We start from the raw sequence: 26,138 nt of genomic DNA on the forward strand, positions 1-26,138 counted from the left end.
AAGCCTTCTCGGTTAACGACTCCTCACCTCCCACACCTCCTTACTAATTATTAATAATACTATCTCGACTTTGCTTTACCACTAACCACTCGACACCCTCTTACACACCCTCCGGCTTTTCCAGCTTCCCCTAAAAACGCCACCGCTCTTTCCTCGCCCGCTGCTTCTTCGCCAAACACTTTCTTTTTGTCCCGTGTCTCATGTGTTCCAGCAAGCTCCAGCTTCAATCTTTCTAGGTTCGGTTATCTTATGGGCTAGGATGCTATGGTCTGGAAGCTCGCTCGCTCAAGGGACAGTCTTCCGAAAACGCAAAAGCTCGAACCATGGCAGCCACCAGCAGAACTGCCTGACGAACCACCACGTGTATCTGATGTGGTACAATAACGTCTCCGGCATGTTCAGCAGTTTTCCTGGCAATCAACGTCCAGTCAACAACATCTGGCTACTTTTCGTTCCATTATCGACAGGTGGAGAACGAAGTAAGCTTGGAGAAAGTTGCCTAGTCATCTGCCATGCTTGCCTGGCCCGACGAGCTGGAGACTCTTTCGGGCTACTGGGATAACTATCCTAGTCGCGCCCTTGAGATGCTTCATTGTGGATTGTTTCTTTCCGCTCTCGCTCTTAGGCAAATCATGGTTCAGGAACCCAAAGGCTGTGGCAGAACCTTGCCCTGGATGGCGTGATAGCTGATGGCCGCTTCGAATCAATATGCAAGGCTCGGCACTCGAAGCGGGCAGACCGACTGGATACACATCCAGGCCAAAGGTTCAAGGAAACTTTACGCACCCTTCGTAAAGGTTGCGAACCCGAAGGCTGAAGGTTCTGGACCCTTTATGCGCTTCCACACGCAGCATCAAGCGGCTAATGTGAGCTTTCGCCTCTCGAAACATCTTTCTGTTGGCCCATCATGAGGCTTCAGATGCGGAGCTGAAATCTGCCAGAACGTGCGCCGGCCGAGCCTACTGCACTCTCGGCCCACGATTCGGGTCACCGACTTGAAGAATACCCCAGGCTTCCATGCCGAACTTCAGCCGCACCGCGATCTCACGGATGTTGTTCGTGTCTCGGAGAATACACATCGTACATGAGTCCCAAAGCTCGCATCTCTCGTGATCCCCGCTTGGTATCAATGCGTTCGCCAGAGCCCTTACTTAAGTCGTAAGGCAGCTGGTCGGGGTCTACTCCGTCTGCCCGCGATGGCTCAGCTACCACTTTGCGATCCAGCTTAAGCGGGATGTAACGGACCATCTGGCGCTCACTCACGACCTGCCAGATCCTTGGACTTTGACGGACCAGGGATCCCTGAAGGTAGGGCTCGCCATCGCAGAGATACCGACTGTTTGGTTCTCACACGCGTGTGATATCGTCGTCTTGGAGTGGCAACAAGATTGGCGCCCATTGCCTTGCAGACTATTGACTGCTAAGTGGTTCCAGACAGCCTAAACCCCATATTAGCGCGCCATTCTTCAACAACTTGGAGTTGGCAGCCAGTTGTGTTATCTCTGACAAGAGAGTGACAACTAAGTGACCTGCAATGTTCAACGACACGTACCTAAAAGTATGGAGCTGACGCCCAGCCTCATAAGCTCCTCCACGTGGACCTGCGACACTGGCACCAAGCTCTAGAAGAAACACTTTTCTTGTTCCCAGAGAAGATCAAGGGCCCAAACAACAAGAAAAACATAACCTGACTCGCCCGCTAGGCTTGGATGTTTTTTTTTTCTACGCTTGGGCATGTACAGCGTCCCGACTTGGGACTAGCCTTCTCGAACAACGGCACGCCAGATCGCACGCAAAGCTCTGTTCACAATGCAGACGATGGATGCCCTACTGCAAGGGCCCTGGACTGGGCGTAGCGTCAAGACCCTCGGTCTAGAGTCTTACGAGATCATCTGTCACGGGCTGTGAAAGAGTACGGTTGCGGACGAGTCAAGAATGTCTGTGAAGAGTCACGAACCATACATGTCGATTGCACCTCGATTTTGGAGTACGATATACGAAATACGGTCCACCGCGGGGGTATAATTCAGCGCTTCCTCTATCCATAAACTATATGTAATGCTCTCTCCGTATCGGAGAGTGTGTTTGCTGCAGTGACCCAGACACTTATCCTTGCTTGAGATCCTGCAACGCCATAGCGGCGTCTGCATCCTTGTTGGGTTTTCTTTCGGCCTTGGTGGGCTTGAAACCATGGCTTTGAGGAGGGGTCCATTCCGGGGCCTGGATGAGTCGTAACAAGAGGGGATCTGACAGAAAGAAAGGGTTCGCCATGCGTGTGTCGACCCGGGTCTGCGTGTTGGACGAGATGGCTGACAGGGGACCTGCAGGGGAGCTAAGAGGCTCCAATGGTTGAGGCTTCGACGGCGTGGCGGCGGGCGCCTTGGTTGTCTGAAGTGGTGGCAACCTGAGCGAGTCCATGGATGGACGCTGGATGTCGGAGAGAATCTTGGGCGACACAATGACCGGCCTCTCTTTGGCGTGTGATGCCTTGATCTTGCGTGGAGTCGGTTGTGGGAGTGCTTTGGCAGCGACTGGCCGTGGCATACCGGGCACGAAAATCTCCTCGCCATCAATCGTCTTTCGCTTCCGCATTCGAGGATTGAGTTTGACAGCGGCAAAGATTGAGCTTTCCACTGCGTCCGACATGGCCACTTGCGCACCGGTACCCTCGTTTTGAGCCACCTCTGTCTGGCCAGTCTCCTGCCCGACCTGTGCCATCATTGGTCTTAGCTCGAGGCTCTTTTCTGTTTGGTCTGAAAGAACAGGAGCCGGTCGTGACAGAGCAGCTGGTGCTGACTTTCTCGATCTCCTCATCTTTGGCTTTTCGACACGTAAGGCCGTAGGGGATGTTGATGTCGTCGGAGTCATGCTGCCGACGATGCGGCGAAGTTCAGCCATCACCTTCCATGTCACCCAAGCAGCGCTCGTTCTGTCATCACGGACTGCCATTGGCCTCTGGGGTGTAGATTTGGGAGGAGCAGCAACCTCCAGCGGCATCGTGAGAAGCTCGGTCTTCACTACCTTGTCAAGCTTCGGAGCTTTGCAAGCCTTCTCTGGCCTCGTTGTCGTCACTGATCGAGAGTCGTGCGACAACTCTGCCGGCAAACCTGGGGCTGAATCGGTAGACGGTTTCCCTTGTGGCTTTGCTGATGGTTTCGCAGCATCCACCTTCGGCTTCTCTTCTGTAGAGCTCTGACGTTTCTTCGTCTTTTCACTGCTCTCCTTCTTTTTCTTTGGTAATTTGGTGCCGGGCGGCAGCCAAAGCAAGGGCACTCTCTCCTTCAGGTTGGCAACCCATGCATCGCAGTCCCACTGTACCCAGTAGTCGATGATATCCCCCCACGAACTCTCCGGAGGCTTCGTAAAGTTGACAAAGACGACTTTGCCGCCCCTGCTGTGAATGGTCTTGGCGAACTCCCTGACAAGGATCTTCAGGCCATGGACTTTCAATGACGTGCCGAGAATGAGAAGCAGATCCGGGGACAATCCCAAGTCATGGGTGACGATTGGTGAAATGAGGTGGGCGTTCGGGTGCTCTTCGCCGTAGAGGACGATATCTGGTCTCAGCTTGCCCACGCCTAACGCTCTCTTGCCCCTCTCTTGCCGTGCCGCCGTTGCTCCGGCACAATACGGGCACTCGGGCTGTCGCCCAGAGAGTGTCTCGTGTGATCTGTCGGCTTCATCCCAGTCGCAAATCTTCCCGCAGAGAAAACACCGAAGAGACTCTAGTGACCCGTGCAAGAAAACACATTCCACGCCATTGGACTTCTTGTCAGCCGGTTGCTGGACCTGTGGCTCGGCCGACGGAGTCACTTCAGGCGAATCCGCGACTCCGACCCCATCGGGCACTTTTGGTTCCTCCAAATCTTTCGAATCACTCGTTTCTGATGTTGCGGAGATAGACTCTGCGGAGCCTCCAGTTGCCGCCGTAGCCAAGACAGCCCCGACAGATTTCCTCGAGAAGCGACCCCGATGCCCCGGTCCGTCCTGGAGCGAGGTGGAGAGCCCAACCTTCTCCTCAATCTGGTCGATGTTTTGCGTATAGCATCGGACCAATTTCCCCCGATTGCGTAAATGCCCAATAAAGTGATGAGATTCCGTTGGCACGACATCTTTCACCTTCTCTCGAAGCGTCGTAGCGAACGTGTAAAATACTGATGTCCTCAAGGGATCCGCCCATATAGAGGCATCAAATAGATCCCTGCCCTTGATGTTGGGCAAAGTCGACTTGCTAGGCTGTGAGGACGGAAGCGTTTCATCGGTTTCAGAAGATGCGGTGCTGCTAGCCGCACTCGATGTCTGCCGACTAGTTGACGATGAAGGCTCTTCAAAGGGGTCGAACAAAACTGGCGGAGGCGACGACAATGGCGAGGAACTGAAACCCATTGGTTGCTGTCGTAGAGTTGATCGTGTGAAGCGGCTCGCGTCTCTTAAGAAACTAGGCGTTTGCGGAAATGCACTAGGTGGCGATGACAGAGGCGAGGAGCTAAAGAAGAACCTCGAGGTTTTTGGCGTAACGTGAATCGTATTCCTCTCCTCCAGCTGCTCGCTATCCTTGGAGAACGTCGCCCTCGGCAGAGTCGGAATTGAAGTCGAACTGGCGGCTTCGATGCTCCCCGAACCCTGCACGGAGGCAATGGTAGAAGTCAACAGAGACCTCTTGCGCATCTCAGCAGAGCTCGCCTGATAAGCGTTGGCTCGCTGGGCACACGGGCTTGCAGATCGTCCCCTCCTCCGAAGATAGCTGCGGGCAGCTCTGTCGCTGGGCTTTTGGTGTGCTTCCACCGAGCCTAGGTGTCTGCTGGCGGCCAGGTCTTTCCTAGGGCTTTCGTCTGGGGGCGAAGACTGAGCTCTTGCGCTCTTCCTTGAAGATCCGCTTAAGGTAGACCTGCCACCCGAAACGGGTGCATCATCGGTACTAGTACTCCTAGCATCGACGGTTGATTCCCTCGACCTAGCCCTAGTGATGGGCCCAGTAAACCTCGCCGTATTTGAGTCGGAGCCCTGCGAAGCGGATGCATGATTGCTTCCCTGAACTTGGGTTGAGTTTTGCGAGTCGTCGCTTAGGCAAATACCGGAATCCTCGAACGAAAGTCTCCTCCGTTTCGCAGGCGGTTCCCGTTCCTCGCGACCGGCATCAGCTGGTCCAAAACTCCTCGGCTCGACCACGTCCACACGATTCGCGGCATCGAACTGGGCTTGAATCAGGGAGTAAAGCCCATTTTCGCTTCGGAAGTCCTAAGCATTACTTATTAGCATGGGTTGAGGAGCCATTCCGGCGTGGGTTCTTACAGGAATGCCCGAATTGGTACTGATGCCTGCGCCAGTAATGACCACAACCTTTCGTGCTTTGAAAAGAGAGTCGGCGATCCCTTGCAGAAGAACATCCTCTGTCGGGGTGACCTGGGTGGTAGGCATACTGAAGGCGTCCTAGAGTTGGCACATTGGACTTTCTGGAGTGGAGTTCGACACTGCTATTATGATGCTGATGGCCGAGGCGCGTCTGACAATAATGCGACTCGGGCGCCAGACCCCGCCGACATATATTCGGCGCGAGAGATAGAACGACTTGAATTTCGGATACCGGCTGTAGAGATTCGCTTGCTGTGAAGTCCAGATGTCTAGCGCCTCAGACGTATAGTGGCGTCTGGACCTACAAGCCCTTGCTTAACTCGGCTCAGCTGAGGAGGGCAGAGCTACCAGTCGATTGGACTTCTCAAGAGTTCGTCGGGAGAGACGCAAATGCTATATCTTCTCCAGCTTCCGGAATTTGAACGTGGTGGACAGCTGTGCAGTCTTCTTTGGGATCGTAGTCTCTGGCGACGCGGTGATGGAAGGGGTTGGTAGCGGTGCAGACGCGGTGGGCCGGAGGTGCCAGACCAGGGTTCGCGGTACCAGGACCTGCTCGTCGAGTCTCGATGTCGGCGGCGTAGGTCGAAGAACGAAGTTGCCGTGTTCACTGTAGCCTCCGAATGTCCAATTGACGGAACCGCGTCGAGTCGCGAACTCGAGAAAAACGTGACTTCGAGGTTGTGGCGAGGCGACTGTCGAGGCCCAAGCTTGACATGAACAGACGCGTCTCAGAAGGTGCTCGGGAAGACCAAAGCTCGAAAGCTTAACCGCCAAGCTATAGATGCTGTCGACTTTTTGCGTTTTTGAGCGCAAGGCAGACGGAGATTGTTGCGGTCTAAAGAAATCGCCGGGTGGTCAATGGGGAGGAGCAATTGAGGAGTTTGACCACACGAAGGCGTGTTCAAGGTTCCCTGGTGAAGTCAGATGTTGTTTGTGAACCGCGACCGCCCCGAAGAATAAGACCCCAGCCAGCAAAGACGCCAACAGCTTAGCGTTAGCGGCCCAGATCGCTAACCTCACCTTAGTGAGATCACCGAGATCCACTACCTAATGGGCGATAAAGATAAGGATAGTGTTATCGATAAGAGTCTCTATCGGATAAGGAACCTGGGCACTTGGGAATTGTGCACTTCCCTCAGCCCACGCACTCAATGACACTTACTCTCTTTCAGGTATTATTTACCAAGCTTCAATGAGTTTGCTAGTATCTTTTCAAATCGCTATCCATGTCTGAGATTGACAGAAGAAGGAGACGTTGGGGCGAGAGGGGAAGCAGTATAGCAGGCTGCGACGCACCAAACCTCAAGCTTAAGGTACCCAGAGCGAGTCAAAAACGCTGAGTTGCAGACCAACATCGCCATCAATTGTAGGTGCTATCGCTCTTACCTTACTTTTCCATCCCGAAGCCAAATCAGAGAAAGGGTAACGCCTCTGCTCTACAACGCTTGGTTCAACGGCTGAACGTGGTCGATGTTGACATGAGTCCATGCCCTTGCCCATGCGCCGGGGTGTCAACACATTTGTCACCTGTCTACCGTCACTGCTGGAAACCTTGTTGACTCTCAGTCCTCTTTTACCGCTCAAATCTGGCGATGCTCTCATGAGGCTCGACGAGCACTTTGATCTAGGCCAAAGACATTTTTCAGAGATTACAGAGTTTACGGAAGCCAGGCTCCCGATAATGTTGCATTGATGGCTGTCCATCCATGGGAAGTCTCTCTCATACGGGACCATCTCCAACGCAATCGCTAGACGACGATGAGCTTCACCAGCTATGCTATCTGCGGATCATCCATCACAACCGATCAGCCGTCTCGGGGTGGCATGATCGACATGATACCCAGATTCACGTTCTTCTAGAAGCAAAAAGTTGAGCGATGCGGGGAAATGACATCTCACCGGCAATGTGCTTAAGCCGTTGGATTGAGCGTCATGTAAATACATGAGACGAAGCCGGCAGGAGCACGGTACGCACGATCAACACACGCGCATTGTGAACAAGGTACACAGTCAATTGCGCAAGGATCCCGCTCTCATCTCATATTGCCGACAGCTTCCGGCTTCATCCATCTGATATTTCCGCTCCGTGAATATCACGAGACGTTGAGGGAGATGCCAGCGTTGTATGTATCGTCACTGTGACGGCTTCGTTTGATCTCCATCACCCCGGCGCGCACCCTTGCGATAGTCCTGACAGGCGTCTTCACATCCGCCCATTGAGCCTCAGCCAACTGCCATTCACGTCAACCTAACCTTAATACTAGAAACTCCGCCCGTGTCCTCCCCGATCACACCGGCCTGAGAGAGAAACCTTCCTCAGTCTGGACCTTCTTTTAGTTGCCGTGTCTTGTTTGAAATCAGAACGGGACCTGGATGAGGGTCTGACAGGCCTCAGCTCGCTTGATGTCGAATCCAAAGACACGACGAACACGTTCAAACTCTTGGCACGAGCGCATGAATCGCCGGCGATCGGTGCATCTCATGGTCCCTCCGGGCCGGAGACACTAGCCAGCAAGTAAGTGGTTGAATAACTTACTTAAAGGCTGTCCTCGTGCCGCTGCGAATTTTGCACGTCGCGATCTCACGGTGTTGTTCTTAATTGCTCAATGTCAGCTCGTTTCTTTCCATTGTAAATCTATCTGTTCACTCTTTCGATCTAGGCTGGTCCAACGTCACTTCTCCATCATGCGGTACTACGAGTCATTCACTCTTCTCTCGTTTGGCTCAGTGGCAGTGGCTCAGCAATGTACTCTGCAATTTGACGGCAGAGTTGCAACCGGAACCGAGGCAGAAGCGTTCGATGCTGAGAACAATCTCTTCAGTCCTCAGAATGTCTTTGGAGCTGGCTTGAGCTTCAGCAAAGTGTTGCAATTGCCTAATGAAGCCAGCTCGCCATTCGACGGCAACGACAACGTTCCCCTTGAAGTCACAATCAGGTCAGGTTCAGCCCCAGCGGATCATCATAGGTATGTTCAGCTAACGGCTATACTAGCGATCAGTCAATCTTCAACAAGCAGACAGCTTTCCGTCGCGCTGAGCTCATCCCATCATCCAACACGGGAACGGATGAGTCGACGACTGGCATCAAGACGTTGCATTTCAGTCTCTCGAAGGATGTCCAGCGTCCCCTTAATCTCTCGCACGAGTATCAGCTAGCTTTCCTGGAGAGTAATGATTTCAGCACAAATCAAGTTGTGCTCAAGACCGGCACCATCCTCGGCGGCGACGCAACGGTCGACCCAGATACACTGCAACTCTTTGGCAATGTCAACACCAAGCCGGCACCTACTGTCCTATTCAGCACTCCCTTCGCGGAGAACACCATTCATAACTTTGCTGTGACCATGGATTTCACCGCAAAGTGAGTCCTTTCTGAGCCTGAAGTGCGTTATAGGATACTAACACTTCGTTCAGCACGGTCCAGGTATTCTACTCGACCGATAACAACGACTTGGAGGCACAGGGGGAACCCCAGATCAACGATATCAAGGGTCAAGGTCAATACCACTTTGGTATTTTGAAGAAGCCCGTCGGAGGTCAGGGCGATATCACCAAGAATGGTTTTCAGCCGGACGGCATCGATGAGGGCATTGTCTACAGCGGCATCTTCCAGGAGGACAGCACCAACGGCTGCATCAGCCTGGCTCCTTAAGCTGTCTTCATTGAGCATGGCCAACTTTGTAGGGCCTTGGAGGACGCCTCAGATCCTACTATGATATATTTGAAGCTTTGCGGTGCAAAGATTTTGACAAAGTGCGCACATAGTGGTACAATGAATTGGTGCAACTATCCTGGGGTCCGTCTTGCTATAACCTAGGATGGCACGTCAGTGGATAGCAGGAAGCAGACTTTGACTTCTTACGAAGATACTTTTACATCATGCATGAAAGTGAGCTACGATGAGAGATTTGATTTAGTAGGAATAATCGATTAGACTGGAGCATTGTTGATTAAGCCTCTTTACTGAACAATACTTGGAAGGATTTGCTCCTGCCCAAAGGACGATAAGTTCATTAAGCGTGATCAAAGTTCTCATTCGACTATGCCTCCTGATGGCTCACCGTAGCAGCCAGTTTCTCATGACGGTTGGCGACCTCTTCCAGCTGCGGGCGTAGAGAGTCAGCCGCCTCTTGCGAAAAGTGACGAGCGCCAACACGGTGCTCAAAGAGCAAGTCAATCTCCGAGTATGTAAGACCAAAGGGCTCCGGAAGACGGAAAAAGGTCCACGTAAGGAAAAGCACAGTGATGCCGGCCCAGAAGAAGCCGCCTCTGGCTCCCCAGTTCCAGTCATTCTTGCCCACAATCTTTGGCTGCAGCGCGTTGACGATGAAGCCTCCGCAATTGTAAAAGGCGCGAGAAAGGGCGACTGTCTTGACACGAAGACGGGTAGATGGCATCTCCGCGACCAAGGTATAGCATGAGGGACCGACGCTGAGCTGGAAGGAGAAGAGCATCACGATGATGAGGGCTCCCACGGCCCATGACCGCGCTGGTAACCCAGCAGCGTCCTGCGGAATACCGATGCCACCGATGACGACAAGAATCACAAACATGGCCGATAGACCAGCCAGGTACAGAGTGCGACGGCCGATGTGAGTCATGATGTACCAGGCAATGATACAACCAATGAGACCGATGCAGTTCTGGACCAAACTCATCGTGAACCCATTCTCGGAACTGAGGCCGGCGTTGATCATGAACTGCGTGCCGTAGCCCATGAACGGCACGCCGCAGAAAGACTGCGTCAGCCATACCATGCACGCAATTTCGGTGCGGCGAAGGTCGACACCGCGGAAGCAGTCCCAGTAGTGAGCGCCCGAACTGACCTCGATCTCAAACTGGTTCGTCACACGCATCATCTCGATGTGGGCGTCGAGGTCAAAGTCAATGTCACTCTTTGGAGAGGTAAGCTTGCGGACTGCTTCGCGCGCGTCCTCGAGGCGGTTTTGGCGGACAAGCCACCATGGGCTCTCGGGGGCGAAGAGCGTGCCGATGATGATGGGTACGGGCCAGACCCATTGGATCGCAAATGCTGCGATGAGTTCGAGTCAATGATTTCTCATAACGGTAAGGTCAATTGGGTTGTCTTACGAATGCGGTATCCCCATTGATTGTCGATTTGCAAAAGCCCTCGAAGCATGCCACTGCTGATCAGCTGGCCGATGACCCAGCACATGTTTCTGGAGGCCTTTGTTAGCAATGCTGACAGACTGCTTGGGAAGAGGGTTCGATCAAACATACACCCAAGACGTCATGTATCCTGCCATTAAAGTTAATAGGTGAGTATAGCCAGATGTGCTCAGACAGACGACTAACCTCTGAGTGACATGGGGCAGATATCAGCCGCGTAGGTGACGGCGAGGGTTTGGAAGATACCCCAGGGGATGCCCTGAATCAAGGCTCCAGCCAAGAACATTGGGAGACCGTTGGAGAAGAAGGGGATGAACACGGCCCCGATCATGGCAACCATGGCGACAATCATGGTTTTCTTGTAGCCAATCCACTCGGTGATGATGCCATTGAGGATGAGACCAAGGATTGAGCCCGCCTGGGTGCCGTTGTTGATGATGGTTTGCCAGCGAGCCGAGACTAGAGGGTCGCCATTGGCATCGACTTGGTCGCCGTACCGCTTCATAAAAGCCGGAAAGGCGTAAAAGTTACTCATGAGGTTGGTATCATAGCCCTTGAAGAAGTCAGTCGCGCTCTTGCTTTGAACTACTCCAAGATTCTCATACCTCCATGATAATGGCTAGAGAGATGATGAAGGAAAAGAGAATCGCTTTAGGCCAGAAGCGAAACGAGTCCCTCACGCTCATCTGGCGCTCGTTCTGCATGGCCGTGATGGCCTCACCAGGGTTGTTGTCATTATGGTGGCTGACGGTTGGCACCGCTTCGGCGCCCACAGTCTTTGTCTGAGCCATGCTGAAGACTCTTGCAAGAGAGCACCTGAAGCCTAGGCGACTACGAATGAGGTTATTCACAGAACCATCCACAACATGGGAACACAGGGTCGCATTTATAGAAAGTGAAGGCGGGGAAGCCGTTTGCAACCTACCATTACCACGGGACGACTTGAGGGACTTGGCGACTCTGAGAGTGCCAAACTCTGAAAGACCAATCCCAACATCAGATTAATCCAACCACTTTCACTTTAATGCCGAGGCAATGCGGAGAACCCCATGAAGATGAAGGGGACAACATTGGCAATCAGACGTTTCGAGTAACCAACGTGCCAACGTCGTACAACAAGTTCAAAGTCTGCTGTATCATATGAGGGTCCCATGGGGAATTCTCTGGGGTTAGGAGCAACGGGTCGGTCGGGACTTTTGGGGAAGCAAAGCGACGCGATCATTCGTCGAACGGCTTGTGGGTGTCACCGATCAGATGTCCAGGGCAAGGTTTGAGCGACTTTTCCGCACGTTTCCCGCCGCCTTTTCCCGATCCGTGGTAGACCGCCCGGCAGGGGAGGGGGTTCTTGAGTCTCTCGAGTCCCGGTCGAACCAACTCGGCCGGGTAACCACCGCGTGGTGGGATACAACCCTAGTCATCTTTGGAAGAAATCGGGATTCCTGACGGAGTATTGCGCTTCTTTTAGTTGCTGCTTGCAATCGCCCCCTCTTCTTTGCTTCCTTTTCTTGCTGCGGACAAGACCACGACATATACGCAACCAAAGGGCGGTGTTCAGTCCGAGGGGATTCCCAGCCCCGCTGGCATGCGGAAACCCTCGGCTTGTGCTGCGTGCCGGTAACATACTCGTCCCATTTTGGACCTTTCATGGCACTTTCATGCCGCCTTGTGATCTGACGAGAAATGACCTAGGGCCCGCAGGCGTAAGTGTCAAACTCGCGAGGGCCTCATTGACTGCGTTTACTGCAACGAGAGGGGCATCAAATGCGATCAAAGACCGCCCGAGGGAGGCTACGATGAGCAACGAGAGAATCAGCGTAAAGAACGCCTGGTAGAAGAGCGGAACCTATCCGTACATCAGCAAAGTAGTCACAGCGCAGCAGCCGAAAGTGCATCGTCTGCATCTCAAAGTGGTGGCTGGTGCACCCGTTGTGAGACCACTTCACATGCCGCCGCCGCACTGCCCAGTCTGCCGGTCCGGCTGGACCTCGTCAGACTCTACTTTGACTACATCCATGACCAGTTCCATTCCCTCTTCCATCGGCCGAGTTTCATTGAGGATGCACTCGGCGACCGAGTGCACCCCAGCATCCTTTTTGGTATCTGCGCGCTATCTGCGAGGTGCGTCTTTTCGTATGCTGCCAGGCAGGACAAGTGGATCCGATGAGATGGGATAAACCACAACTCTAATGATACCGTAGATTCTCAACCGACCCGGAGTTTGCAGATGTTGACCCCCGAGACAGAAGCCATGCTTACATACGAGCTGCCGAGGCACTTCTAAACCTACGTGATGTATCTCTCCCAACGATACAACTCTGCGTGTTGATAGGGGCAGCATTGACTGCCAATGGCGATGGAGAATCGGAAAACATCTACTACGGCGTCGCATGCCGCATGGCGCAGCTGCTGGACCTGCCAGGAAGACCGGCTACCAGTCTCTTGGAACGAGAGATCAACATACGGGGTATGATTGAGCCTCCTATTCCCATTGTTTACCCGTTGGCCACGTTCATCTGTAACTGTGTTATGCAAGGCACGAACTCAAAGCTGACAGGTCGGTTCCCAGTCTAGTGGTCGCTCTGCATGATCGACGTGTGGTCCTCCACTGCGGTGAAGTTACCCAAGCTGCTCCCGGCGAGATCCGATATCCCCTTGCCGATGGACGATCTACCGTTTCTCTCGTTGAGCCGCAGCGGACCCGGAGTAACGGGTACGGCATCGGCCGCTCAAAGCTCTCAACTCCTCTCGCAGATGGTGAGACTCAACAGGATCCTGTTGGATGTCAACGACTTTAACCAGCGTTGCGTTGCGGATAATCCTACCTGGGATGTCCTCGAGCAGGGCGTTGAGTCTCTAAGCATAAGAATGGAAGACTGGCTTGCCGCACTCCCGGCGAATATGCGTGATACCCCGGAAAACTTTGCCTGGTTTGCGGCCCGGGGCCAGGGCCGGACATTTGCGGCCGTTTACCTAGGCTACTACCACTTTGGCCAGCTCTTGTATTACCAGTTTCTCTATGGCGCGGCGACGACGACAGCCATCAACCCCACTGCCTCAGCCTCTGTCGCAAGGAGGGACTCGTACGCGAAGCGCTGCAAGGAACACGCGGCTCGGTTATGTGACATGGTCTACCGCGCCCAGACAACAGCCGGGTCGGACGTGCGGTACACGATGACGGCGCATGTACTCGTCATTGCGTCGACGGTACAGATTCACACACTCTTGTTCAGCGGGGATGAGGCGGATATCAGTGTGGCTCGGAGGCGCCTGGAGAGAAATTTCGAGTTGCTGATGCAGCTACGGTGTTACTGGCCTACTACTGACCGGGCCATCAGCCGTCTAAGAGCATTCCATCAGACGGCACGTACGAGCATCGACACGAGTTTCGTTCTGGACCGTTGGATGTTGAGGTTCCTGGTTGAGTTCGCGGAGCCAATGGAAGAAAAGGAACGCGGAGACGGGGAGGCGATGGAGTCATTGTGGATGGACGGGCCCCCGGTGAGGGGTGCCGGACCTGTGTAGCGTAGCTGGGAAACCGCTTCCGGACTCTTGGCCCGGTGATGGAGACAATTATGTCAGTGCAGTGGACTTGAATAGTATGTTTGCTGCAACATGTGACAGGCAAAGCAACTCCCGAAGCGGCTCATCTTCGTGACAGGGGTAAGTCGCGATGTTCTGACTCCGAGAAATACACCGTTCAACCAACACATCTTCTGCCCAGTGGCGGGGTACGTCTTGGCCTCCGATGATGTCTCCTCTCCGGCCGGTGATTTTCGTCCCATCGGCGTCCAGGCCGGTTGGCTGACGGGTGCGCCTGCATGACTCGAGAGGGTCGTTGCTGCAACACTGCGGAGAAGAGGCGGGAAACTCGACGACTTTTCCGCCCCATGTTCGTCTTGGCTTGACCTCACCGTCTGATGTCGACCCCTCTAAGCCCCTCACTTTGGCAGCGGGAACGGGCATCATGTAAGTCGGAGAGCGACGCATGAGAACGAACGTGCGATGGCCACGATGGCGGGGTTGAATGGATCTACGATGCCACTTTTCTCCATGCTATGATCTGTATAAGAAGGTGCCGACATTGAGTTCTCGTCGCTCCTATCAAAGTCTTGAGAGTGAGGTAGAGACGGTTTTCGGTTCTGCCGTCCGAACTTTGAATACAAGATGTCATATAAACCGCTCAGTCTTGCGGCCGCGATCGCAACCGCTGGACGGGTTGCCGCTCTCAGCAATGGACTGGCCGATACACCTCCGATGGGCTGGGTAAGTTACAAGAACCTGCTCGGGAGTGTTGACTTCAGCTTACAATCATCAGAACAACTGGAATGCCTTCGCATGCGACGTCTCCGAAGACCTCCTCCTGGGCACATCAGAGCGTGTCGTCAGCCTGGGCCTCCGTGATCTGGGCTACAATCACGTAGTACTGGATGACTGCTGGCAAGATGAGAATGGTCGCGATGCCAAGGGAAAGCTCCAGCCAAATCTCGTAAAGTTTCCTAACGGACTGAAATACGTTTCGGACCATCTTCACAGCCAGGGACTCAAATATGGCATGTACTCGAGTGCTGGCGAGATGACTTGTGCCAGATTTGGTGAGTATCTCATTTTCGCTTCTATCACGATGGTGCTTTGATGAACAATACTGACGCAAGGCAGCGGGCTCTCTCGATCATGAACACGACGATGCTCAGAGCTTCGCGTCATGGGGCGTCGACTTTCTCAAATACGACAATTGCTACCATATGGGCCGCATGGGAACACCGCAAATCTCCTTCAATAGGTTCAAAGTCATGGCTGATGCCCTCAACGCAACGGGCCGCCCCATCGCCCTAAGTCTCTGCAACTGGGGCGAAGACTACGTTCACACAGTTCGCTACCATCACATGTCTATGACTTCTGTATTTGTTTTACTAACACTCTAGCAGTGGGGAATGTCCATCTCAAACGCATGGCGCATGTCAGGCGACATCTACGACGCCTTCACCCGTCCCGACGACCTCTGCAGTTGCAACCAGGCCTCGGACCCCTTCTGCGTCGCGCCAGGAACCCACTGCTCCGTCCTCTTCATCATCAACCGCGTCGCCACCTTCGCCGACCGCGGCATCCCCGGCGGCTGGAACGACCTCGACATGCTCGAGGTCGGCCAGGGCGGCATGACGGACGAGGAGTACAAGGCGCACTTCGCCCTCTGGGCCGCCCTCAAGTCGCCGCTGATGCTCGGCAACGATCTGCGGGATATGCCCGCCGAGGCGCTAAGTATTGTCAACAACCCGGCCATCATCGCCATCAGTCAGGATCCTCACGGCCGCAGCGCGTTGAGGGTGAGGAGGGATGTCGGAGGGGATCTGGTTCCGGACGAGTTTGGCGTTGCTGAAGCACAGGTCTGGAGTGGGCGGTTGGAGAACGGAGACCAGGTCGTCATCTTGCTCAACGCCGCCGGCGCGGATATTGAAATGCAGTCCTCGCTCGCGGAGATCTTCGTGGCAGATGGGCCTGGTGGCTCGGCGCCGCAGGTCAAGTCTAAATGGGCTGTTCACGATCTCTGGGCCGATAGGATGCCTACGGAGACGGCAGAGTCGTTATTCGCAGCCGAGAGCCACGACGCGCGGGCCAAGATTCTACGGGATGCCGAATGGTATAATGCTACCGAGACGCCTTATGCCCTCGGTCTGGAGAAGGAGGACCCGAGGCTGTTTGGCCAAAAGATTGGCGAAGTCGAGGCCAGAGGTGTGTTGAAGGCTTCGGTGCCCAGCCATGCGGCCAAGGTATTCCGTTTACGGAGAATCGCGCAACCTGGAGATGGCTTCAAGGCTAAGAGTCATGACCGTACGCAAAGAGCTGTGAAGGACGAACTTTGAAGTGACTTGGAACCTTCAACGTGGAAGCTGAGGAAAACTTGGATGATTGGAAACGGCAGCGATCGCTCTATTATGATCATCGAGGTGGAAATGGATCAAGATGTGAGATGAACATCAATCCTGTGAAATATAATTGCGTTTATAGAGGGATAAGAGTATTTCAAACGAGAAGAGGAAATTAGAAAGCGGATTCTGATAAACCTAGAAGGTCATTTAACATCATCTTTATTCCTCAAAACTCATTGGCAGGTGACATCATCGAATCTCAAAAGCCAACATATCTTCCAGTAATGAGTGAAATCAAGTGAAGAATCTATGAACTACTTGGAATTTCACTTCAAGGTCAGGAGAAAATTGCAAATAGGGGCCACGAGGTGAGAATTCCCCCGACGAAGTAAGTAAGCAACGTCTTCATCTACTACACGATGCAAGGCAACACCAAATCCCTTTGGATATTCACGGCGATTTCAACATCAAGCCTAGCTCTTCCCTTATCAGACGACAATGACCTCAAAAATCAACAGACACCAACCAAGAGAAACGTCCACAGAGATTGCCTTGGTTCAACTTCCGCCACAGACGCAGTCGTATCGGGCTCGGACCGGCACATACGGACTCACCCAAGCCTCCAGGCGTCGCCGCTGCGAGACAACATCTACGACATACGACAGGAGCCCAAAGCTAAAGCCCAACAAACAACACCCTTTCCAAGACAACCTGACTATCCAGCAGAGACCACAGAAGCCCCGCGTAGGGAGCCAATATCACTCCGATCATGTCCGGGGCCTCTGTTGACCCCCTCTTCACCTGACTCTGAGCTACGCTTTCCAAACTCACCTGTAACCCTGCGACCCGATTCACCGTGGTGAACAATGCCATTATCAAGAAAGGCAAGGCAAGAACAGGCGAAGTGCGCGTCGATATGATCCGGGGTGCAATGAACATGGTACTCTACGGAGACTCCAAGGAAGCTATTCCCTCTCTCGCTTTCTTTCTTGCGTCTTCCTTGGACCCAATTTGACGGAACAGCCTACATGTATTGTGGGACGAGCGTGATCCGAGCCCCTGATCCGCCGAGCATCCGGACTCGCCTATTCAAGCATGTCGTGTCTCGATCCCGAAGCGCCCCCGGACAAAAGTCGTCACGTCGTCCCTCCTCCAGGGGCCTCCAGAGAAAGAGGAGAGAGCTCCGTTGTCAGAGGATGAAAGGTTGGCCGAGGTGAGCGGTAAACCCCCCCCCGGGTTTGTCGATGTTCATCCCTCGACCACTCGCCCAGTCAGCCCTGGCGATTTCGATCGATTGGAAACCGCGGAGGTGATGAAGCCGGATCGGCATCCTGATATGGGAACATCATAGCCATGAAACGTTCCATGGAAAGATCTCACAGTAAAGTGCCGTCACTGGAGACGAAAAAGTCATGGGCTGTTGCTAGGTTTCCTGGAAAGAATACTTCCATAGGCTTTCAATCTAGAGCCATATCGCGCTCGAGGGGGGTACATGTCGTTGAGCCACAATACGGACGAGCTGCAGTCGATGTCCCTGATCAAGTGTCACCCGCAAAAGTGCCTGGCCGTTCAGTCGACAGCTGAAGTAACGAGTCAGCCCCTCTTTCCAAGAAAAGCCACAACCCTGAGGAGAATTTGTCAACAGGTCTTGCAGATGTGAGGAGCGTCTGATCTGCTGAGAAGCCAAGCAAACTAAAGAGGCTGCAAGATGTGGCCCGAGGCGTTGCAGTAACATAAGGTAGCTGCTTTCTTCACACCCCACGCCCCCCCTGGGGCTCCCCACTGAGCTTCGCAAATACCACGCCTCGAGTTGGTCTAAGATCAACTCCCTGCTCTGTGGAAGGTCACAGTTCTCGGGTACATCCGTACATGAGGAGAAGGTGTGAGGGAGAGACAAGGAGCGAGAGAAAAGAAACCAGGAGTGGGATCGCCGCGAGGGCACAGCAGAACGCCTCACTCCCTCGGGGCTTAGGTGGTCATAAGAGGTTGGACCAATAGAGGACCTTTACGAGCGAGACTGACTCTGATCGAGACCTGCAGGGTGTTGGTGACATGCCTGGCCGAGAGATTGGTGGTAGAGCCCAGAGGGCTGTTGTGAGAGCCACGGTGACCCATGCTATACTTTTTCGACCACCAAAGAGCCGATTGCGCTACAGAGGACAGTGATACCTCGTATGAGTTAGCAGGCATGGAAAGGCGCGATGGTGAGGTACGAAGGTCGTGCGGTTTGGGATTGAGTGGCATGCCTTGCAGCAATGTCGTCAGACTCGTATCTTCCCTGGAGAACATCGCCCAAGCCGTCGTGCTGGGACCGAACCGTTGTGCAGAGTCTCCATCCAGGTCATGCAGCCAAAAGGAAGCCAGAAAAAGCATGTAATACTGTGCAGTATATTTAGGTTACCCGGACTCAGTCTGTTCGAAGGACGCGTCAAATTAGGAAGCGCCATCGCGTACTCCGTAGATCCCGTTGTTCGTTTGGTGTCATCCAGCCCCCACCCAGAAGGGAGGCAGTGGCAGGGCTACCGAGCGCGGTTTGCGCCTCAGCTAGGCATGCCACCTTGGATCTAAGAAAGAGTAGACGTATGTGTTGAGTTGGTGTCCGACTTTGTATCCCCCGCCCTCGGATGTCGCGCTGAGCAGCTGGGGCGGCAGACTGGCTCAAGGGGACCCGTACCACGGATCTTGGGTAGATATTCCTGGTCTCGATTCTCCAGTCTATATTGAGGAGCGGCAACCATCTGTTCCGTCATCGGAAGTGAACCATCAGCCAGACACGGCCGCAAGGTCAGGTCGGCAGTCGATGAGGGTGGAGTATGCGTGAAGCGCGGCAAGCAAGGACCGCATGTTCAAGCTCTTTGCATCATCTGATGAACATACTTGCTCGAGATGATGCAGCTTCCCACCGCTCTCTGCCATAAACCTGTGTCGGTGTACGGGAACATGCAGATGCCACCAGGGGCGGCTTAGGGGGAACTCGTCTCCTGCGCATTGTGCCTATTCCTGATGATGCTCTACAAGTATGTACTGGCAGGCTCGCCGTCTTGGCTCGCCCCTCCCCAAAGTAACGGTGAGTTGGGAGATTTTCTCCCCCCTGCACCCTAGCTTTTACAGTTCTGGGCCGATCGGATGGAGTCGTCCCCAAGAGCCAAGGCAAGGTAATGCTTGTCGTCGATCTCTACTGTGTCGTCGTCGCTGGTCACCCGTTCCCGAGGGACTATTGACTAGGTTGGTCGTTCGTCTAGGTAGTCTCGAGCGACGACCATCCCAGAGCAATTTGCCCGCTTCTCCCGCGTGATTGTAAGCTCGACTAGGCCTGGAATTTGAAGCACTCTGGATCATTGGAGGTCGACCCATTCTGGGCACGACGGAAACGCGAAACGTAGCCCTCGAGGGGCTAGTCCTGGCGATCATTACTCCTCCCACGTGGTCGCAAATCAAACAAAAACCGGTGAGGCTAATGAGCTATCAACGCGGGACCAATAGCACCAGGCACGCCGCGCGTGGATGGCAGAAAGTGTGCGGTAGAGGAAGACCCAGTCGAGATTGTGAGCGGCAACTTCACGGGTAAGCCAAGCCAAGCCATTGGGTTTCGTGAACCCCCATATTCACATGAGAGTGAGACTGAAGAGTCGAGGGGAAGAAGCGACCGGGATCCTGAAAGATCTGGAAGCACGGCAGGCTAGTGCTATGTCGCTCAAGATATCGCAATCAACTGTGTCCGTACCTTGGCCCACTGCGTCCACAGTCCAACGCAATGAGCCAAGCCGTGTTGGCGCTGCGGCTGCCCGTGGCACCCTTGGCTGCGTAAACCACGGGCTTGATGATGTCCCGTCGCTAGAGGCACGACTTACCGAACAGGGAGGCCTAGAGTTTGACAATGACACTTTCGTAGATGAGCTAGCTATCCGGTTAGCCTGTTAGCATCGTCTTGGGCCACATAAATGGCGACAGAATAGGTCGATAGACTCGCAAAACAATTCGAATGCTGGTCATCCCCACGCTGAATTAGCTCCTCACGACACGTCTAGTCCAGTAACGCCCAACGCCACGAAACGCCTTCGTTTCTTATTCCAACATCTCTCCACTTTCTCATATTATCTTGGAAAGTTCTTCTTGGCCGACTGACATGACACGAACGGGGAGTCGGGGGCGACTCCAGCATTGCCAGCATGGTCATCCTGAGTAAAAGAAAATTTGGTCGTGTCACCAGACCAGGTCTAAACGAGAGTGAGGTACGGTAGTCACGGTACTCCGTATAGAGTACGGAAACGCAACGCGACGCAACACATCTTTGCGAGCATCTACACAGAAGATGTTCCTCTTGTGTTCCTTTCTTTTTGCTGATTGGTTGCACACGCCTTGCTGCAGGATCGTGGAAAAACAAACCGAGATGAGGTATGCTGACGGCAACCCGCAGAGCTTCCAGAGACTTGAACGGTGCGACCAGGTCATTTGCGTGCCATACTGTCGTGCTACGATCCTGGCGCCCGCTCAAAGTCGTCTGGAATCACGGGTTCTACCACGAGCTCTAGAATCGCGTCGAGAAGATGATGCTGCCGTTACCGATTAGAGCCAGAATACAGGGATAATCTCGTCCGGTACGACAGGCGACAAGTCAAGTGCTAAGTCCAAATGCTGCCGGGGACTTGTCGCGCGTCGTAATTGGAATTGCTGCATCAACAAAGTTTATGTGAGATGGCGCTGCCCAGAGAAAGCAGTGCTATGCTGCAGCGTCAATTGAGTCGAGGACTTGAAGATACATAGGATACTTTGCCCAACAATCGATTGCGCACGCAATCTGATATGCAAAACACAGCTGGCGAAGCGCCTGAATCTTGCAGTCATTGAGCATAAAGTTGGTATTGATCTTTTGAGGTGTGCGCCCGGCATGTGCCTTATTCGACGGCAAGCAGCACGAAGTTCCCCTCAGATCCAGCAGTTAGGGGCGGGTAGTTGAGACAAGTCTTTCGAGCCTGGTGTCTTCGATCCACGAACCAGTATCCGAAGGACTGGTTCGTGGACAAATCAGTGCATTGGCTGAACTCGCATAACAAGGTCGCACAGGTAGTCCGGGGCACACGTCGTATAACGTCTTTTGCCGAGTGCGCATGAGAGGTAATGATCAAGCTGTCATACTGTGGCGTAAAGGAAACGGTCCCATCGAGGTAAGTTGTATACTGCCTTTTTGAGGTCCGACGTCTTTCTGCTGTTGGGTACGTCGAGCCCAGATACCGATTATGACAGCCGTCTCTTGAATAACAAGTTTGAAGGAGCAGGAAAATCAAGGCCATGGCTCACTTTCTCGCTTAGGGTTGCTCAACCTCTACATGCCGTCATGTGACAAACAAGGTCGCCATTGCATGAATTGGAGGTTTTTGTGAGGCTGCCAAGAGCGTTGGCAACAGCGCGAAAGAACCCAGAGACGTGGTTATGCCGAAGTGTGTGGCTGCTGTGCTGGTAACAAGGCCATACTTGGAGTAGATTAGCGAGAGTGAAGACACGGCAGCAGCCATTATCCGTATGCAAGCCGAGGACTGTACCAACATACCGAGCTGAAAGTAACCATGGATGAGCAAGCAAGGTTCTCTTTTGAGCCCCAGGGAGTTGTCCAAACGACATGACTGTGGCACAAGGCCGCATGCTCGGCATACCAACCACGACTCTCTCCCAGCTCAGCTCGGAACACAGACCAATCATGGTGTCTCGAGCACGATCAACCACATTGCCGCCTCCCGCACTGGAGAATGGTGTTGCACAGCAGTTTGATGGTAGCAGGCGTTGAAGAAAGCGGTCGTATCAGACGAGGGTGTTGCGAGGGTGAGCGCAAGATCTGCTTCAAGGCCAATATGGAGGTGCATGATCTTATTAGGTGAGACCTTCTCTCTCTCTCTCTCTCTCTCTCTCGCGATCATCGCCCTCACCCCGCCGAGACGCTTTTGCGGCTAAACACGTCGTTCCAGAGCTCAGTTGGTAACTTGGTAAGTTCACCATACCGGAATGTAGCGTATCCATGGTTATGCATGCAGCAGCAAGGCACTTTGCTATGCGAATCAAGGAGTAGGTACAGAATTTCTGGGAAAACGGATTAGGTAACTCCCAATGCCTATAGCCCCGTCTCAACAAACAGGGCGTTCAGTGCCGCAACGCGCTCCCGCACATTGGCCTGTGGTCGGACAGGCGGTCGACAGCAACAGGGTCGCAATCCATTCTCTTGAACCTGTTCGGCATCGTTGTTGGTGAACGCTATCTCAGATGACGCAACCCAAGACATGGTAAGGAATGGCCCATGGGTAGCATGTTTGAGGGGCTCAGCTGCCAGGTTCGGGGGAGCGCTAATTCGCGTTTAGGCTCTCAAGCAACGGCTCTGTCCTGTTTGCCAAAGCCTAGAGAATGCCTCATCTAATTACCTCGAGTGCTCACGTAGCGTCGCCCCCGTTGCCGTGACCGTGGACTACGGACAACATCATGCGTACCATGGCCTTCAACTGATATGGTCGAGAATAGAAGGAAATATTCATCATGATGTCCTGGATCCACGGTCCTGGGCCTTCCGTTACGGCCACGAGGTGGGCCCGAGTAGAAATGTCTCGCATCACGCAAATCAGCATGTCGAGTTTCCTACCTTAGTTCTCGGAAGCGAATCTGCAACATGCGGGCCTCGAGGCAGCAATGAAGGCAAGGTACCGATTGTCTGCCCCTTCCCACCCTGGCGGGATGACTTGCATATCAAAGACATGGCCGGGCGGATAGGACATGGTGACAAGGACGAAGCAGGTGGATTGCGTTAGGGAAGATTGTACCAGGGCACAAGTGGGCAAAGTTGCACCAAAGATGAAGTGGTAAAACGGTAACAAGCGAGAGACCGTCGGTGAGAGGGCAGGCAAGGTGGGCTTGTGTGTGTCGCGCGAGATTGGCTGGACTAAGGTAGAAGAAGACCACGCTTTCCAGGGCCATGGTAAATGTCGTGGCGAGAGACAAGCCAAGCGAGCCAAAGTCGGAGCCAAGGTGTGATGCCATGATTGGACACCTGCCACACCCGTAACCGCACCCGTAACCGCAACCGCAACCGCACCCGCAAGCGTATTGGCATCAGGCGGATGTGCCATGATGAACGGACAGTTGGCCGACCGGAGCATGAACGGCAGAGCCTGTGGCCTGCGTCTCGTCCGCTTCCATCCAATGTTGCTAATGATGGTGTTGAGCCTGCTAGGCATGGCAAGTGGATGGCGCTATCTAAACGAGTAGAGGGAGGCGCCCGAGGTCGATGGTTACGGCCGTAGGCGAATGGTGCCGGCATTGTATTTGCCCTAGGAATACTCCGTAAGGCGGCCGACTGTGTTGGGCGAGATACGTACAAATAGCCCTTGGGGCAGGTCAATAAGCATAAGCAGAAGCAGACGCAGACTCTGCCTACCTTAACTTACTGTATAGAATACCTACCAGTAGACGAAGAAGACGGCGTGTTAGGTAGCGTTGTCGCATGGTGTGCATGGGTAAGTAGGGAGCACGCATGCGGCTTCGCGTTGTAGGATGGAGTGAGAGATGGCGAGCCAGGGAGGATTGGGAGGTGAAGAGAGCGACGAGAACAGCGTGATGGAGTCGAGATGATGACGATAACAACGGGTCCGGGAGGATCCGTCCATGGATGGCCCTGTACAGAGTAGTACCCGAGGGATTAGCTGGGCGCCTCGATGCGAGGTAGACTAACGAGGGGCATGTCGACCTCGTGGAGTACCCGTGGAGGACGCTCTAGACTCTAGAGGGAGTCGAGGCTCGTGGTGTTTTGGCGAATTCGGGATGAATGCTTTTTCCAGCAAGCAAAGTGCAAGTGTAGCCGAAGCGGAGGCGGATGAGCAGCAAGTCGGATGTGGAAGAGGATCGAAACGGCGGGCTGCAGAGAATGGCTCGCTGGCTCGTTGGCTCGTTGGCTCCCACACTAGCGAGGCACGCTCCCTAGCAGGCGAGGGAGAATGCAGGTTGCGGCGCAGCAGCAGCAGAGGGAGATGAACAGAGAGGAGAGTGCCCAAGGTAAAGCTTGATGGTTGAAGCTTGTTGGTTGCTTGCTTGATGAGGCGACTGGAGGGCAAGCCGCAAAAGGATGGCGAGAAGTGAGGAGGAAATGTCAGGGGGGACCCTACTCTCCGGGACCTGCAGGACGGGACTCGATGAAGGAATAAGAAAGTGTTAGCGGCAGAAGCGGGGGAAGAAATCATCAGATGTTGGACTTGTGGCGGTGATGATGCGTTGCTGCTCGTGGTGGTTATGGTGGAGGACGATATTGGGTTGAGGGTGGCCGTGAGGGAGGAAGATAGTTTTCGGACAACTTTTCACAGAAGTAAGTAACCTGAGGCACATGGATGTAAAAGTGCGAGATCTTACTGGGCAGGTACCCTGACTTGGGATCCTCCTGCCCTTGAGAGAAGTATCTAAGGTACCTTGGCTGTTTAGACACATGGCCTTTTCCTTCCATGGCGTGGAAAGGTGAAGAGATTCGAGGAAGGAAGGGAGTGAGGCAGGGAGGAAAGACCGGGAAGCCGTCGTATGGCGTGCCTGCCCGCGCTTCCATAGATGACTACCTACCTTACCCTCGCAATGTACATACATCGATACGTCTTGGTTCACTACTACCTTACTTAGGTAGGTACCTTGGGTAGGTAGGGATTCGCTGAGTGCCTTCCTTACCGGCCTTGAGCAGGTACGGGTAGGTAAGGTACTGTTCTCACCTTTTGTTCCTTACCTACTTTAGCTCAAGGTAAGGCAGAGAGCAGTCCGTTACGTACTTTACCCAAGGTAGGTAGTGGACGGAGGCGAGTTACTATCGGCACAGTCAGCGCCGCCATGGCAGTCTAGGGCACATGGTCGCTGAACCTCGCCTGATGTCTGCTGGAAATCCGCCGGGACCAGACTGACAGCGGCCCTTGCCTTGCGCTATCCACGTCGGGGCTTTGGGGGCGGTGTTGGTGCGGCCGGGACTTTACCTACCTTAGGTAAGCCAGGTACCTTACTTAGGTTCCCTACCTTAGGTACATTACGGAGTACCTTAGGTAGGTTACTTATCTACTCCGTACCTACCTTAAGGTACTGTGTAAGGTATGTTTGATGGCTCAGTTGCTCTCAGATGGAAGATGTGGAAGGCGTGAAAGGAAAGATCGGTGACAGGGTTCCTGCCTTACTGCTGGGAATGGAAGTGAGGGAGATACAGAGGTGCCTAGAGGCTGGAGGGAAGGCCCGGCCTCCGACGTGACTTCCATGTGTAAGGCAGGTAAGGTAGGTACATCGAGTTTGTTCCTCAGGTCAGGGCAGGTCAGGGCAGGTCCGTCCATTCTTGGAAGAGGTCTGTCCTCCTCCTTCCCGCCCGCCGTCGCTCTCCTCCCGCGCGCACTAAGGTAGCGAGATGGACGATAAGGTACCTTAGACGGGACACAACACAGACGGCATGGATGGTGGCTCATTCCATGGGACCATTTCCTCCTGCTCCTCCTCTTCCTCTTCCTCTTCCTCAATCCTCTCACCACTTTACTTACCAACATGGAAGACTGAGACTGAGACTCCAACGCTCCGCTACCATCTAACTACCACGCCTACCTCCCTCACGGTCCCCGCCATCACGGCCGTATGCGTCTCTAATTGTCATGCTTCTACCTTACCGAGTACCTACATCTGCCGCCGCCTTGTCTGCCACTACGCAGTAAGTAGGTGTAGCTACCTCGGCGCCCCCCTCCGCCCCCTCCGCCCCCTTCAATGTCGCCCACAACCTCACAGCAACAGCATTCGCGAGCCAGAGATTGGGTG

At 53.9% G+C, this 26,138-nt stretch overlaps 11 protein-coding genes across 11 annotated transcripts; 5 read left to right on the plus strand and 6 right to left on the minus strand.

The window, feature by feature from the left end:
- Positions 1-259: 259 nt before the first annotated feature.
- On the plus strand, positions 260-1,626 carry CLUP02_15875 (uncharacterized protein; the record flags this gene model as incomplete). Its single annotated transcript, XM_049294799.1, has 7 exons — positions 260-451; positions 504-635; positions 687-866; positions 942-1,080; positions 1,157-1,376; positions 1,435-1,524; positions 1,587-1,626. 7 exons carry the CDS (start codon positions 260-262, stop codon positions 1,624-1,626), a joined length of 993 nt encoding a protein of 330 aa, XP_049151946.1.
- Positions 1,627-2,106: 480 nt separating this feature from the next.
- On the minus strand, positions 2,107-6,067 carry CLUP02_15876 (Hst3 protein; the record flags this gene model as incomplete). The annotated part of the gene is made up of 5 exons (XM_049294800.1): positions 2,107-5,238; positions 5,293-5,430; positions 5,509-5,647; positions 5,777-5,959; positions 6,024-6,067. 5 exons carry the CDS (start codon positions 6,065-6,067, stop codon positions 2,107-2,109), a joined length of 3,636 nt encoding a protein of 1,211 aa, XP_049151947.1.
- Positions 6,068-8,037: 1,970 nt separating this feature from the next.
- Positions 8,038-9,004, plus strand: CLUP02_15877 (uncharacterized protein; the record flags this gene model as incomplete). Its single annotated transcript, XM_049294801.1, has 3 exons — positions 8,038-8,288; positions 8,345-8,713; positions 8,767-9,004. The coding sequence occupies 3 exons, from the start codon at positions 8,038-8,040 to the stop codon at positions 9,002-9,004; spliced, it is 858 nt and encodes a 285-aa protein (XP_049151948.1).
- Positions 9,005-9,392: 388 nt separating this feature from the next.
- On the minus strand, positions 9,393-11,273 carry CLUP02_15878 (sugar porter family MFS transporter; the record flags this gene model as incomplete). The annotated part of the gene is made up of 5 exons (XM_049294802.1): positions 9,393-10,384; positions 10,444-10,532; positions 10,594-10,612; positions 10,669-11,035; positions 11,088-11,273. The coding sequence occupies 5 exons, from the start codon at positions 11,271-11,273 to the stop codon at positions 9,393-9,395; spliced, it is 1,653 nt and encodes a 550-aa protein (XP_049151949.1).
- A 791-nt stretch (positions 11,274-12,064) lies between these two features.
- CLUP02_15879 (melibiase) lies at positions 12,065-16,340 on the plus strand (the record flags this gene model as incomplete). Its single annotated transcript, XM_049294803.1, has 11 exons — positions 12,065-12,096; positions 12,172-12,600; positions 12,681-12,972; positions 13,054-13,987; positions 14,104-14,142; positions 14,204-14,290; positions 14,433-14,448; positions 14,667-14,745; positions 14,798-15,074; positions 15,139-15,350; positions 15,408-16,340. The coding sequence occupies 11 exons, from the start codon at positions 12,065-12,067 to the stop codon at positions 16,338-16,340; spliced, it is 3,330 nt and encodes a 1,109-aa protein (XP_049151950.1).
- A 425-nt stretch (positions 16,341-16,765) lies between these two features.
- On the plus strand, positions 16,766-17,209 carry CLUP02_15880 (uncharacterized protein; the record flags this gene model as incomplete). The annotated part of the gene is made up of 1 exon (XM_049294804.1): positions 16,766-17,209. One exon carries the CDS (start codon positions 16,766-16,768, stop codon positions 17,207-17,209), a length of 444 nt encoding a protein of 147 aa, XP_049151951.1.
- Positions 17,210-17,808: 599 nt separating this feature from the next.
- CLUP02_15881 (uncharacterized protein) lies at positions 17,809-18,536 on the minus strand (the record flags this gene model as incomplete). The annotated part of the gene is made up of 4 exons (XM_049294805.1): positions 17,809-17,926; positions 17,970-18,047; positions 18,104-18,306; positions 18,369-18,536. The coding sequence occupies 4 exons, from the start codon at positions 18,534-18,536 to the stop codon at positions 17,809-17,811; spliced, it is 567 nt and encodes a 188-aa protein (XP_049151952.1).
- Positions 18,537-19,349: 813 nt separating this feature from the next.
- On the plus strand, positions 19,350-20,267 carry CLUP02_15882 (uncharacterized protein; the record flags this gene model as incomplete). The annotated part of the gene is made up of 3 exons (XM_049294806.1): positions 19,350-19,413; positions 19,830-19,910; positions 20,092-20,267. The coding sequence occupies 3 exons, from the start codon at positions 19,350-19,352 to the stop codon at positions 20,265-20,267; spliced, it is 321 nt and encodes a 106-aa protein (XP_049151953.1).
- Positions 20,268-21,032: 765 nt separating this feature from the next.
- CLUP02_15883 (uncharacterized protein) lies at positions 21,033-21,637 on the minus strand (the record flags this gene model as incomplete). Its single annotated transcript, XM_049294807.1, has 3 exons — positions 21,033-21,066; positions 21,140-21,213; positions 21,263-21,637. The coding sequence occupies 3 exons, from the start codon at positions 21,635-21,637 to the stop codon at positions 21,033-21,035; spliced, it is 483 nt and encodes a 160-aa protein (XP_049151954.1).
- Positions 21,638-21,679: 42 nt separating this feature from the next.
- On the minus strand, positions 21,680-22,204 carry CLUP02_15884 (uncharacterized protein; the record flags this gene model as incomplete). Its single annotated transcript, XM_049294808.1, has 3 exons — positions 21,680-21,898; positions 21,969-22,083; positions 22,149-22,204. The coding sequence occupies 3 exons, from the start codon at positions 22,202-22,204 to the stop codon at positions 21,680-21,682; spliced, it is 390 nt and encodes a 129-aa protein (XP_049151955.1).
- A 59-nt stretch (positions 22,205-22,263) lies between these two features.
- Positions 22,264-24,912, minus strand: CLUP02_15885 (uncharacterized protein; the record flags this gene model as incomplete). Its single annotated transcript, XM_049294809.1, has 8 exons — positions 22,264-22,387; positions 22,472-22,678; positions 22,767-22,932; positions 22,996-23,552; positions 23,619-23,653; positions 23,855-23,997; positions 24,070-24,669; positions 24,726-24,912. The coding sequence occupies 8 exons, from the start codon at positions 24,910-24,912 to the stop codon at positions 22,264-22,266; spliced, it is 2,019 nt and encodes a 672-aa protein (XP_049151956.1).
- Positions 24,913-26,138: the final 1,226 nt, after the last annotated feature.

This window comes from Colletotrichum lupini, chromosome 8 (assembly GCF_023278565.1).
Source record: "Colletotrichum lupini chromosome 8, complete sequence".
Classification (NCBI taxonomy): domain Eukaryota; kingdom Fungi; phylum Ascomycota; class Sordariomycetes; order Glomerellales; family Glomerellaceae; genus Colletotrichum; species Colletotrichum lupini.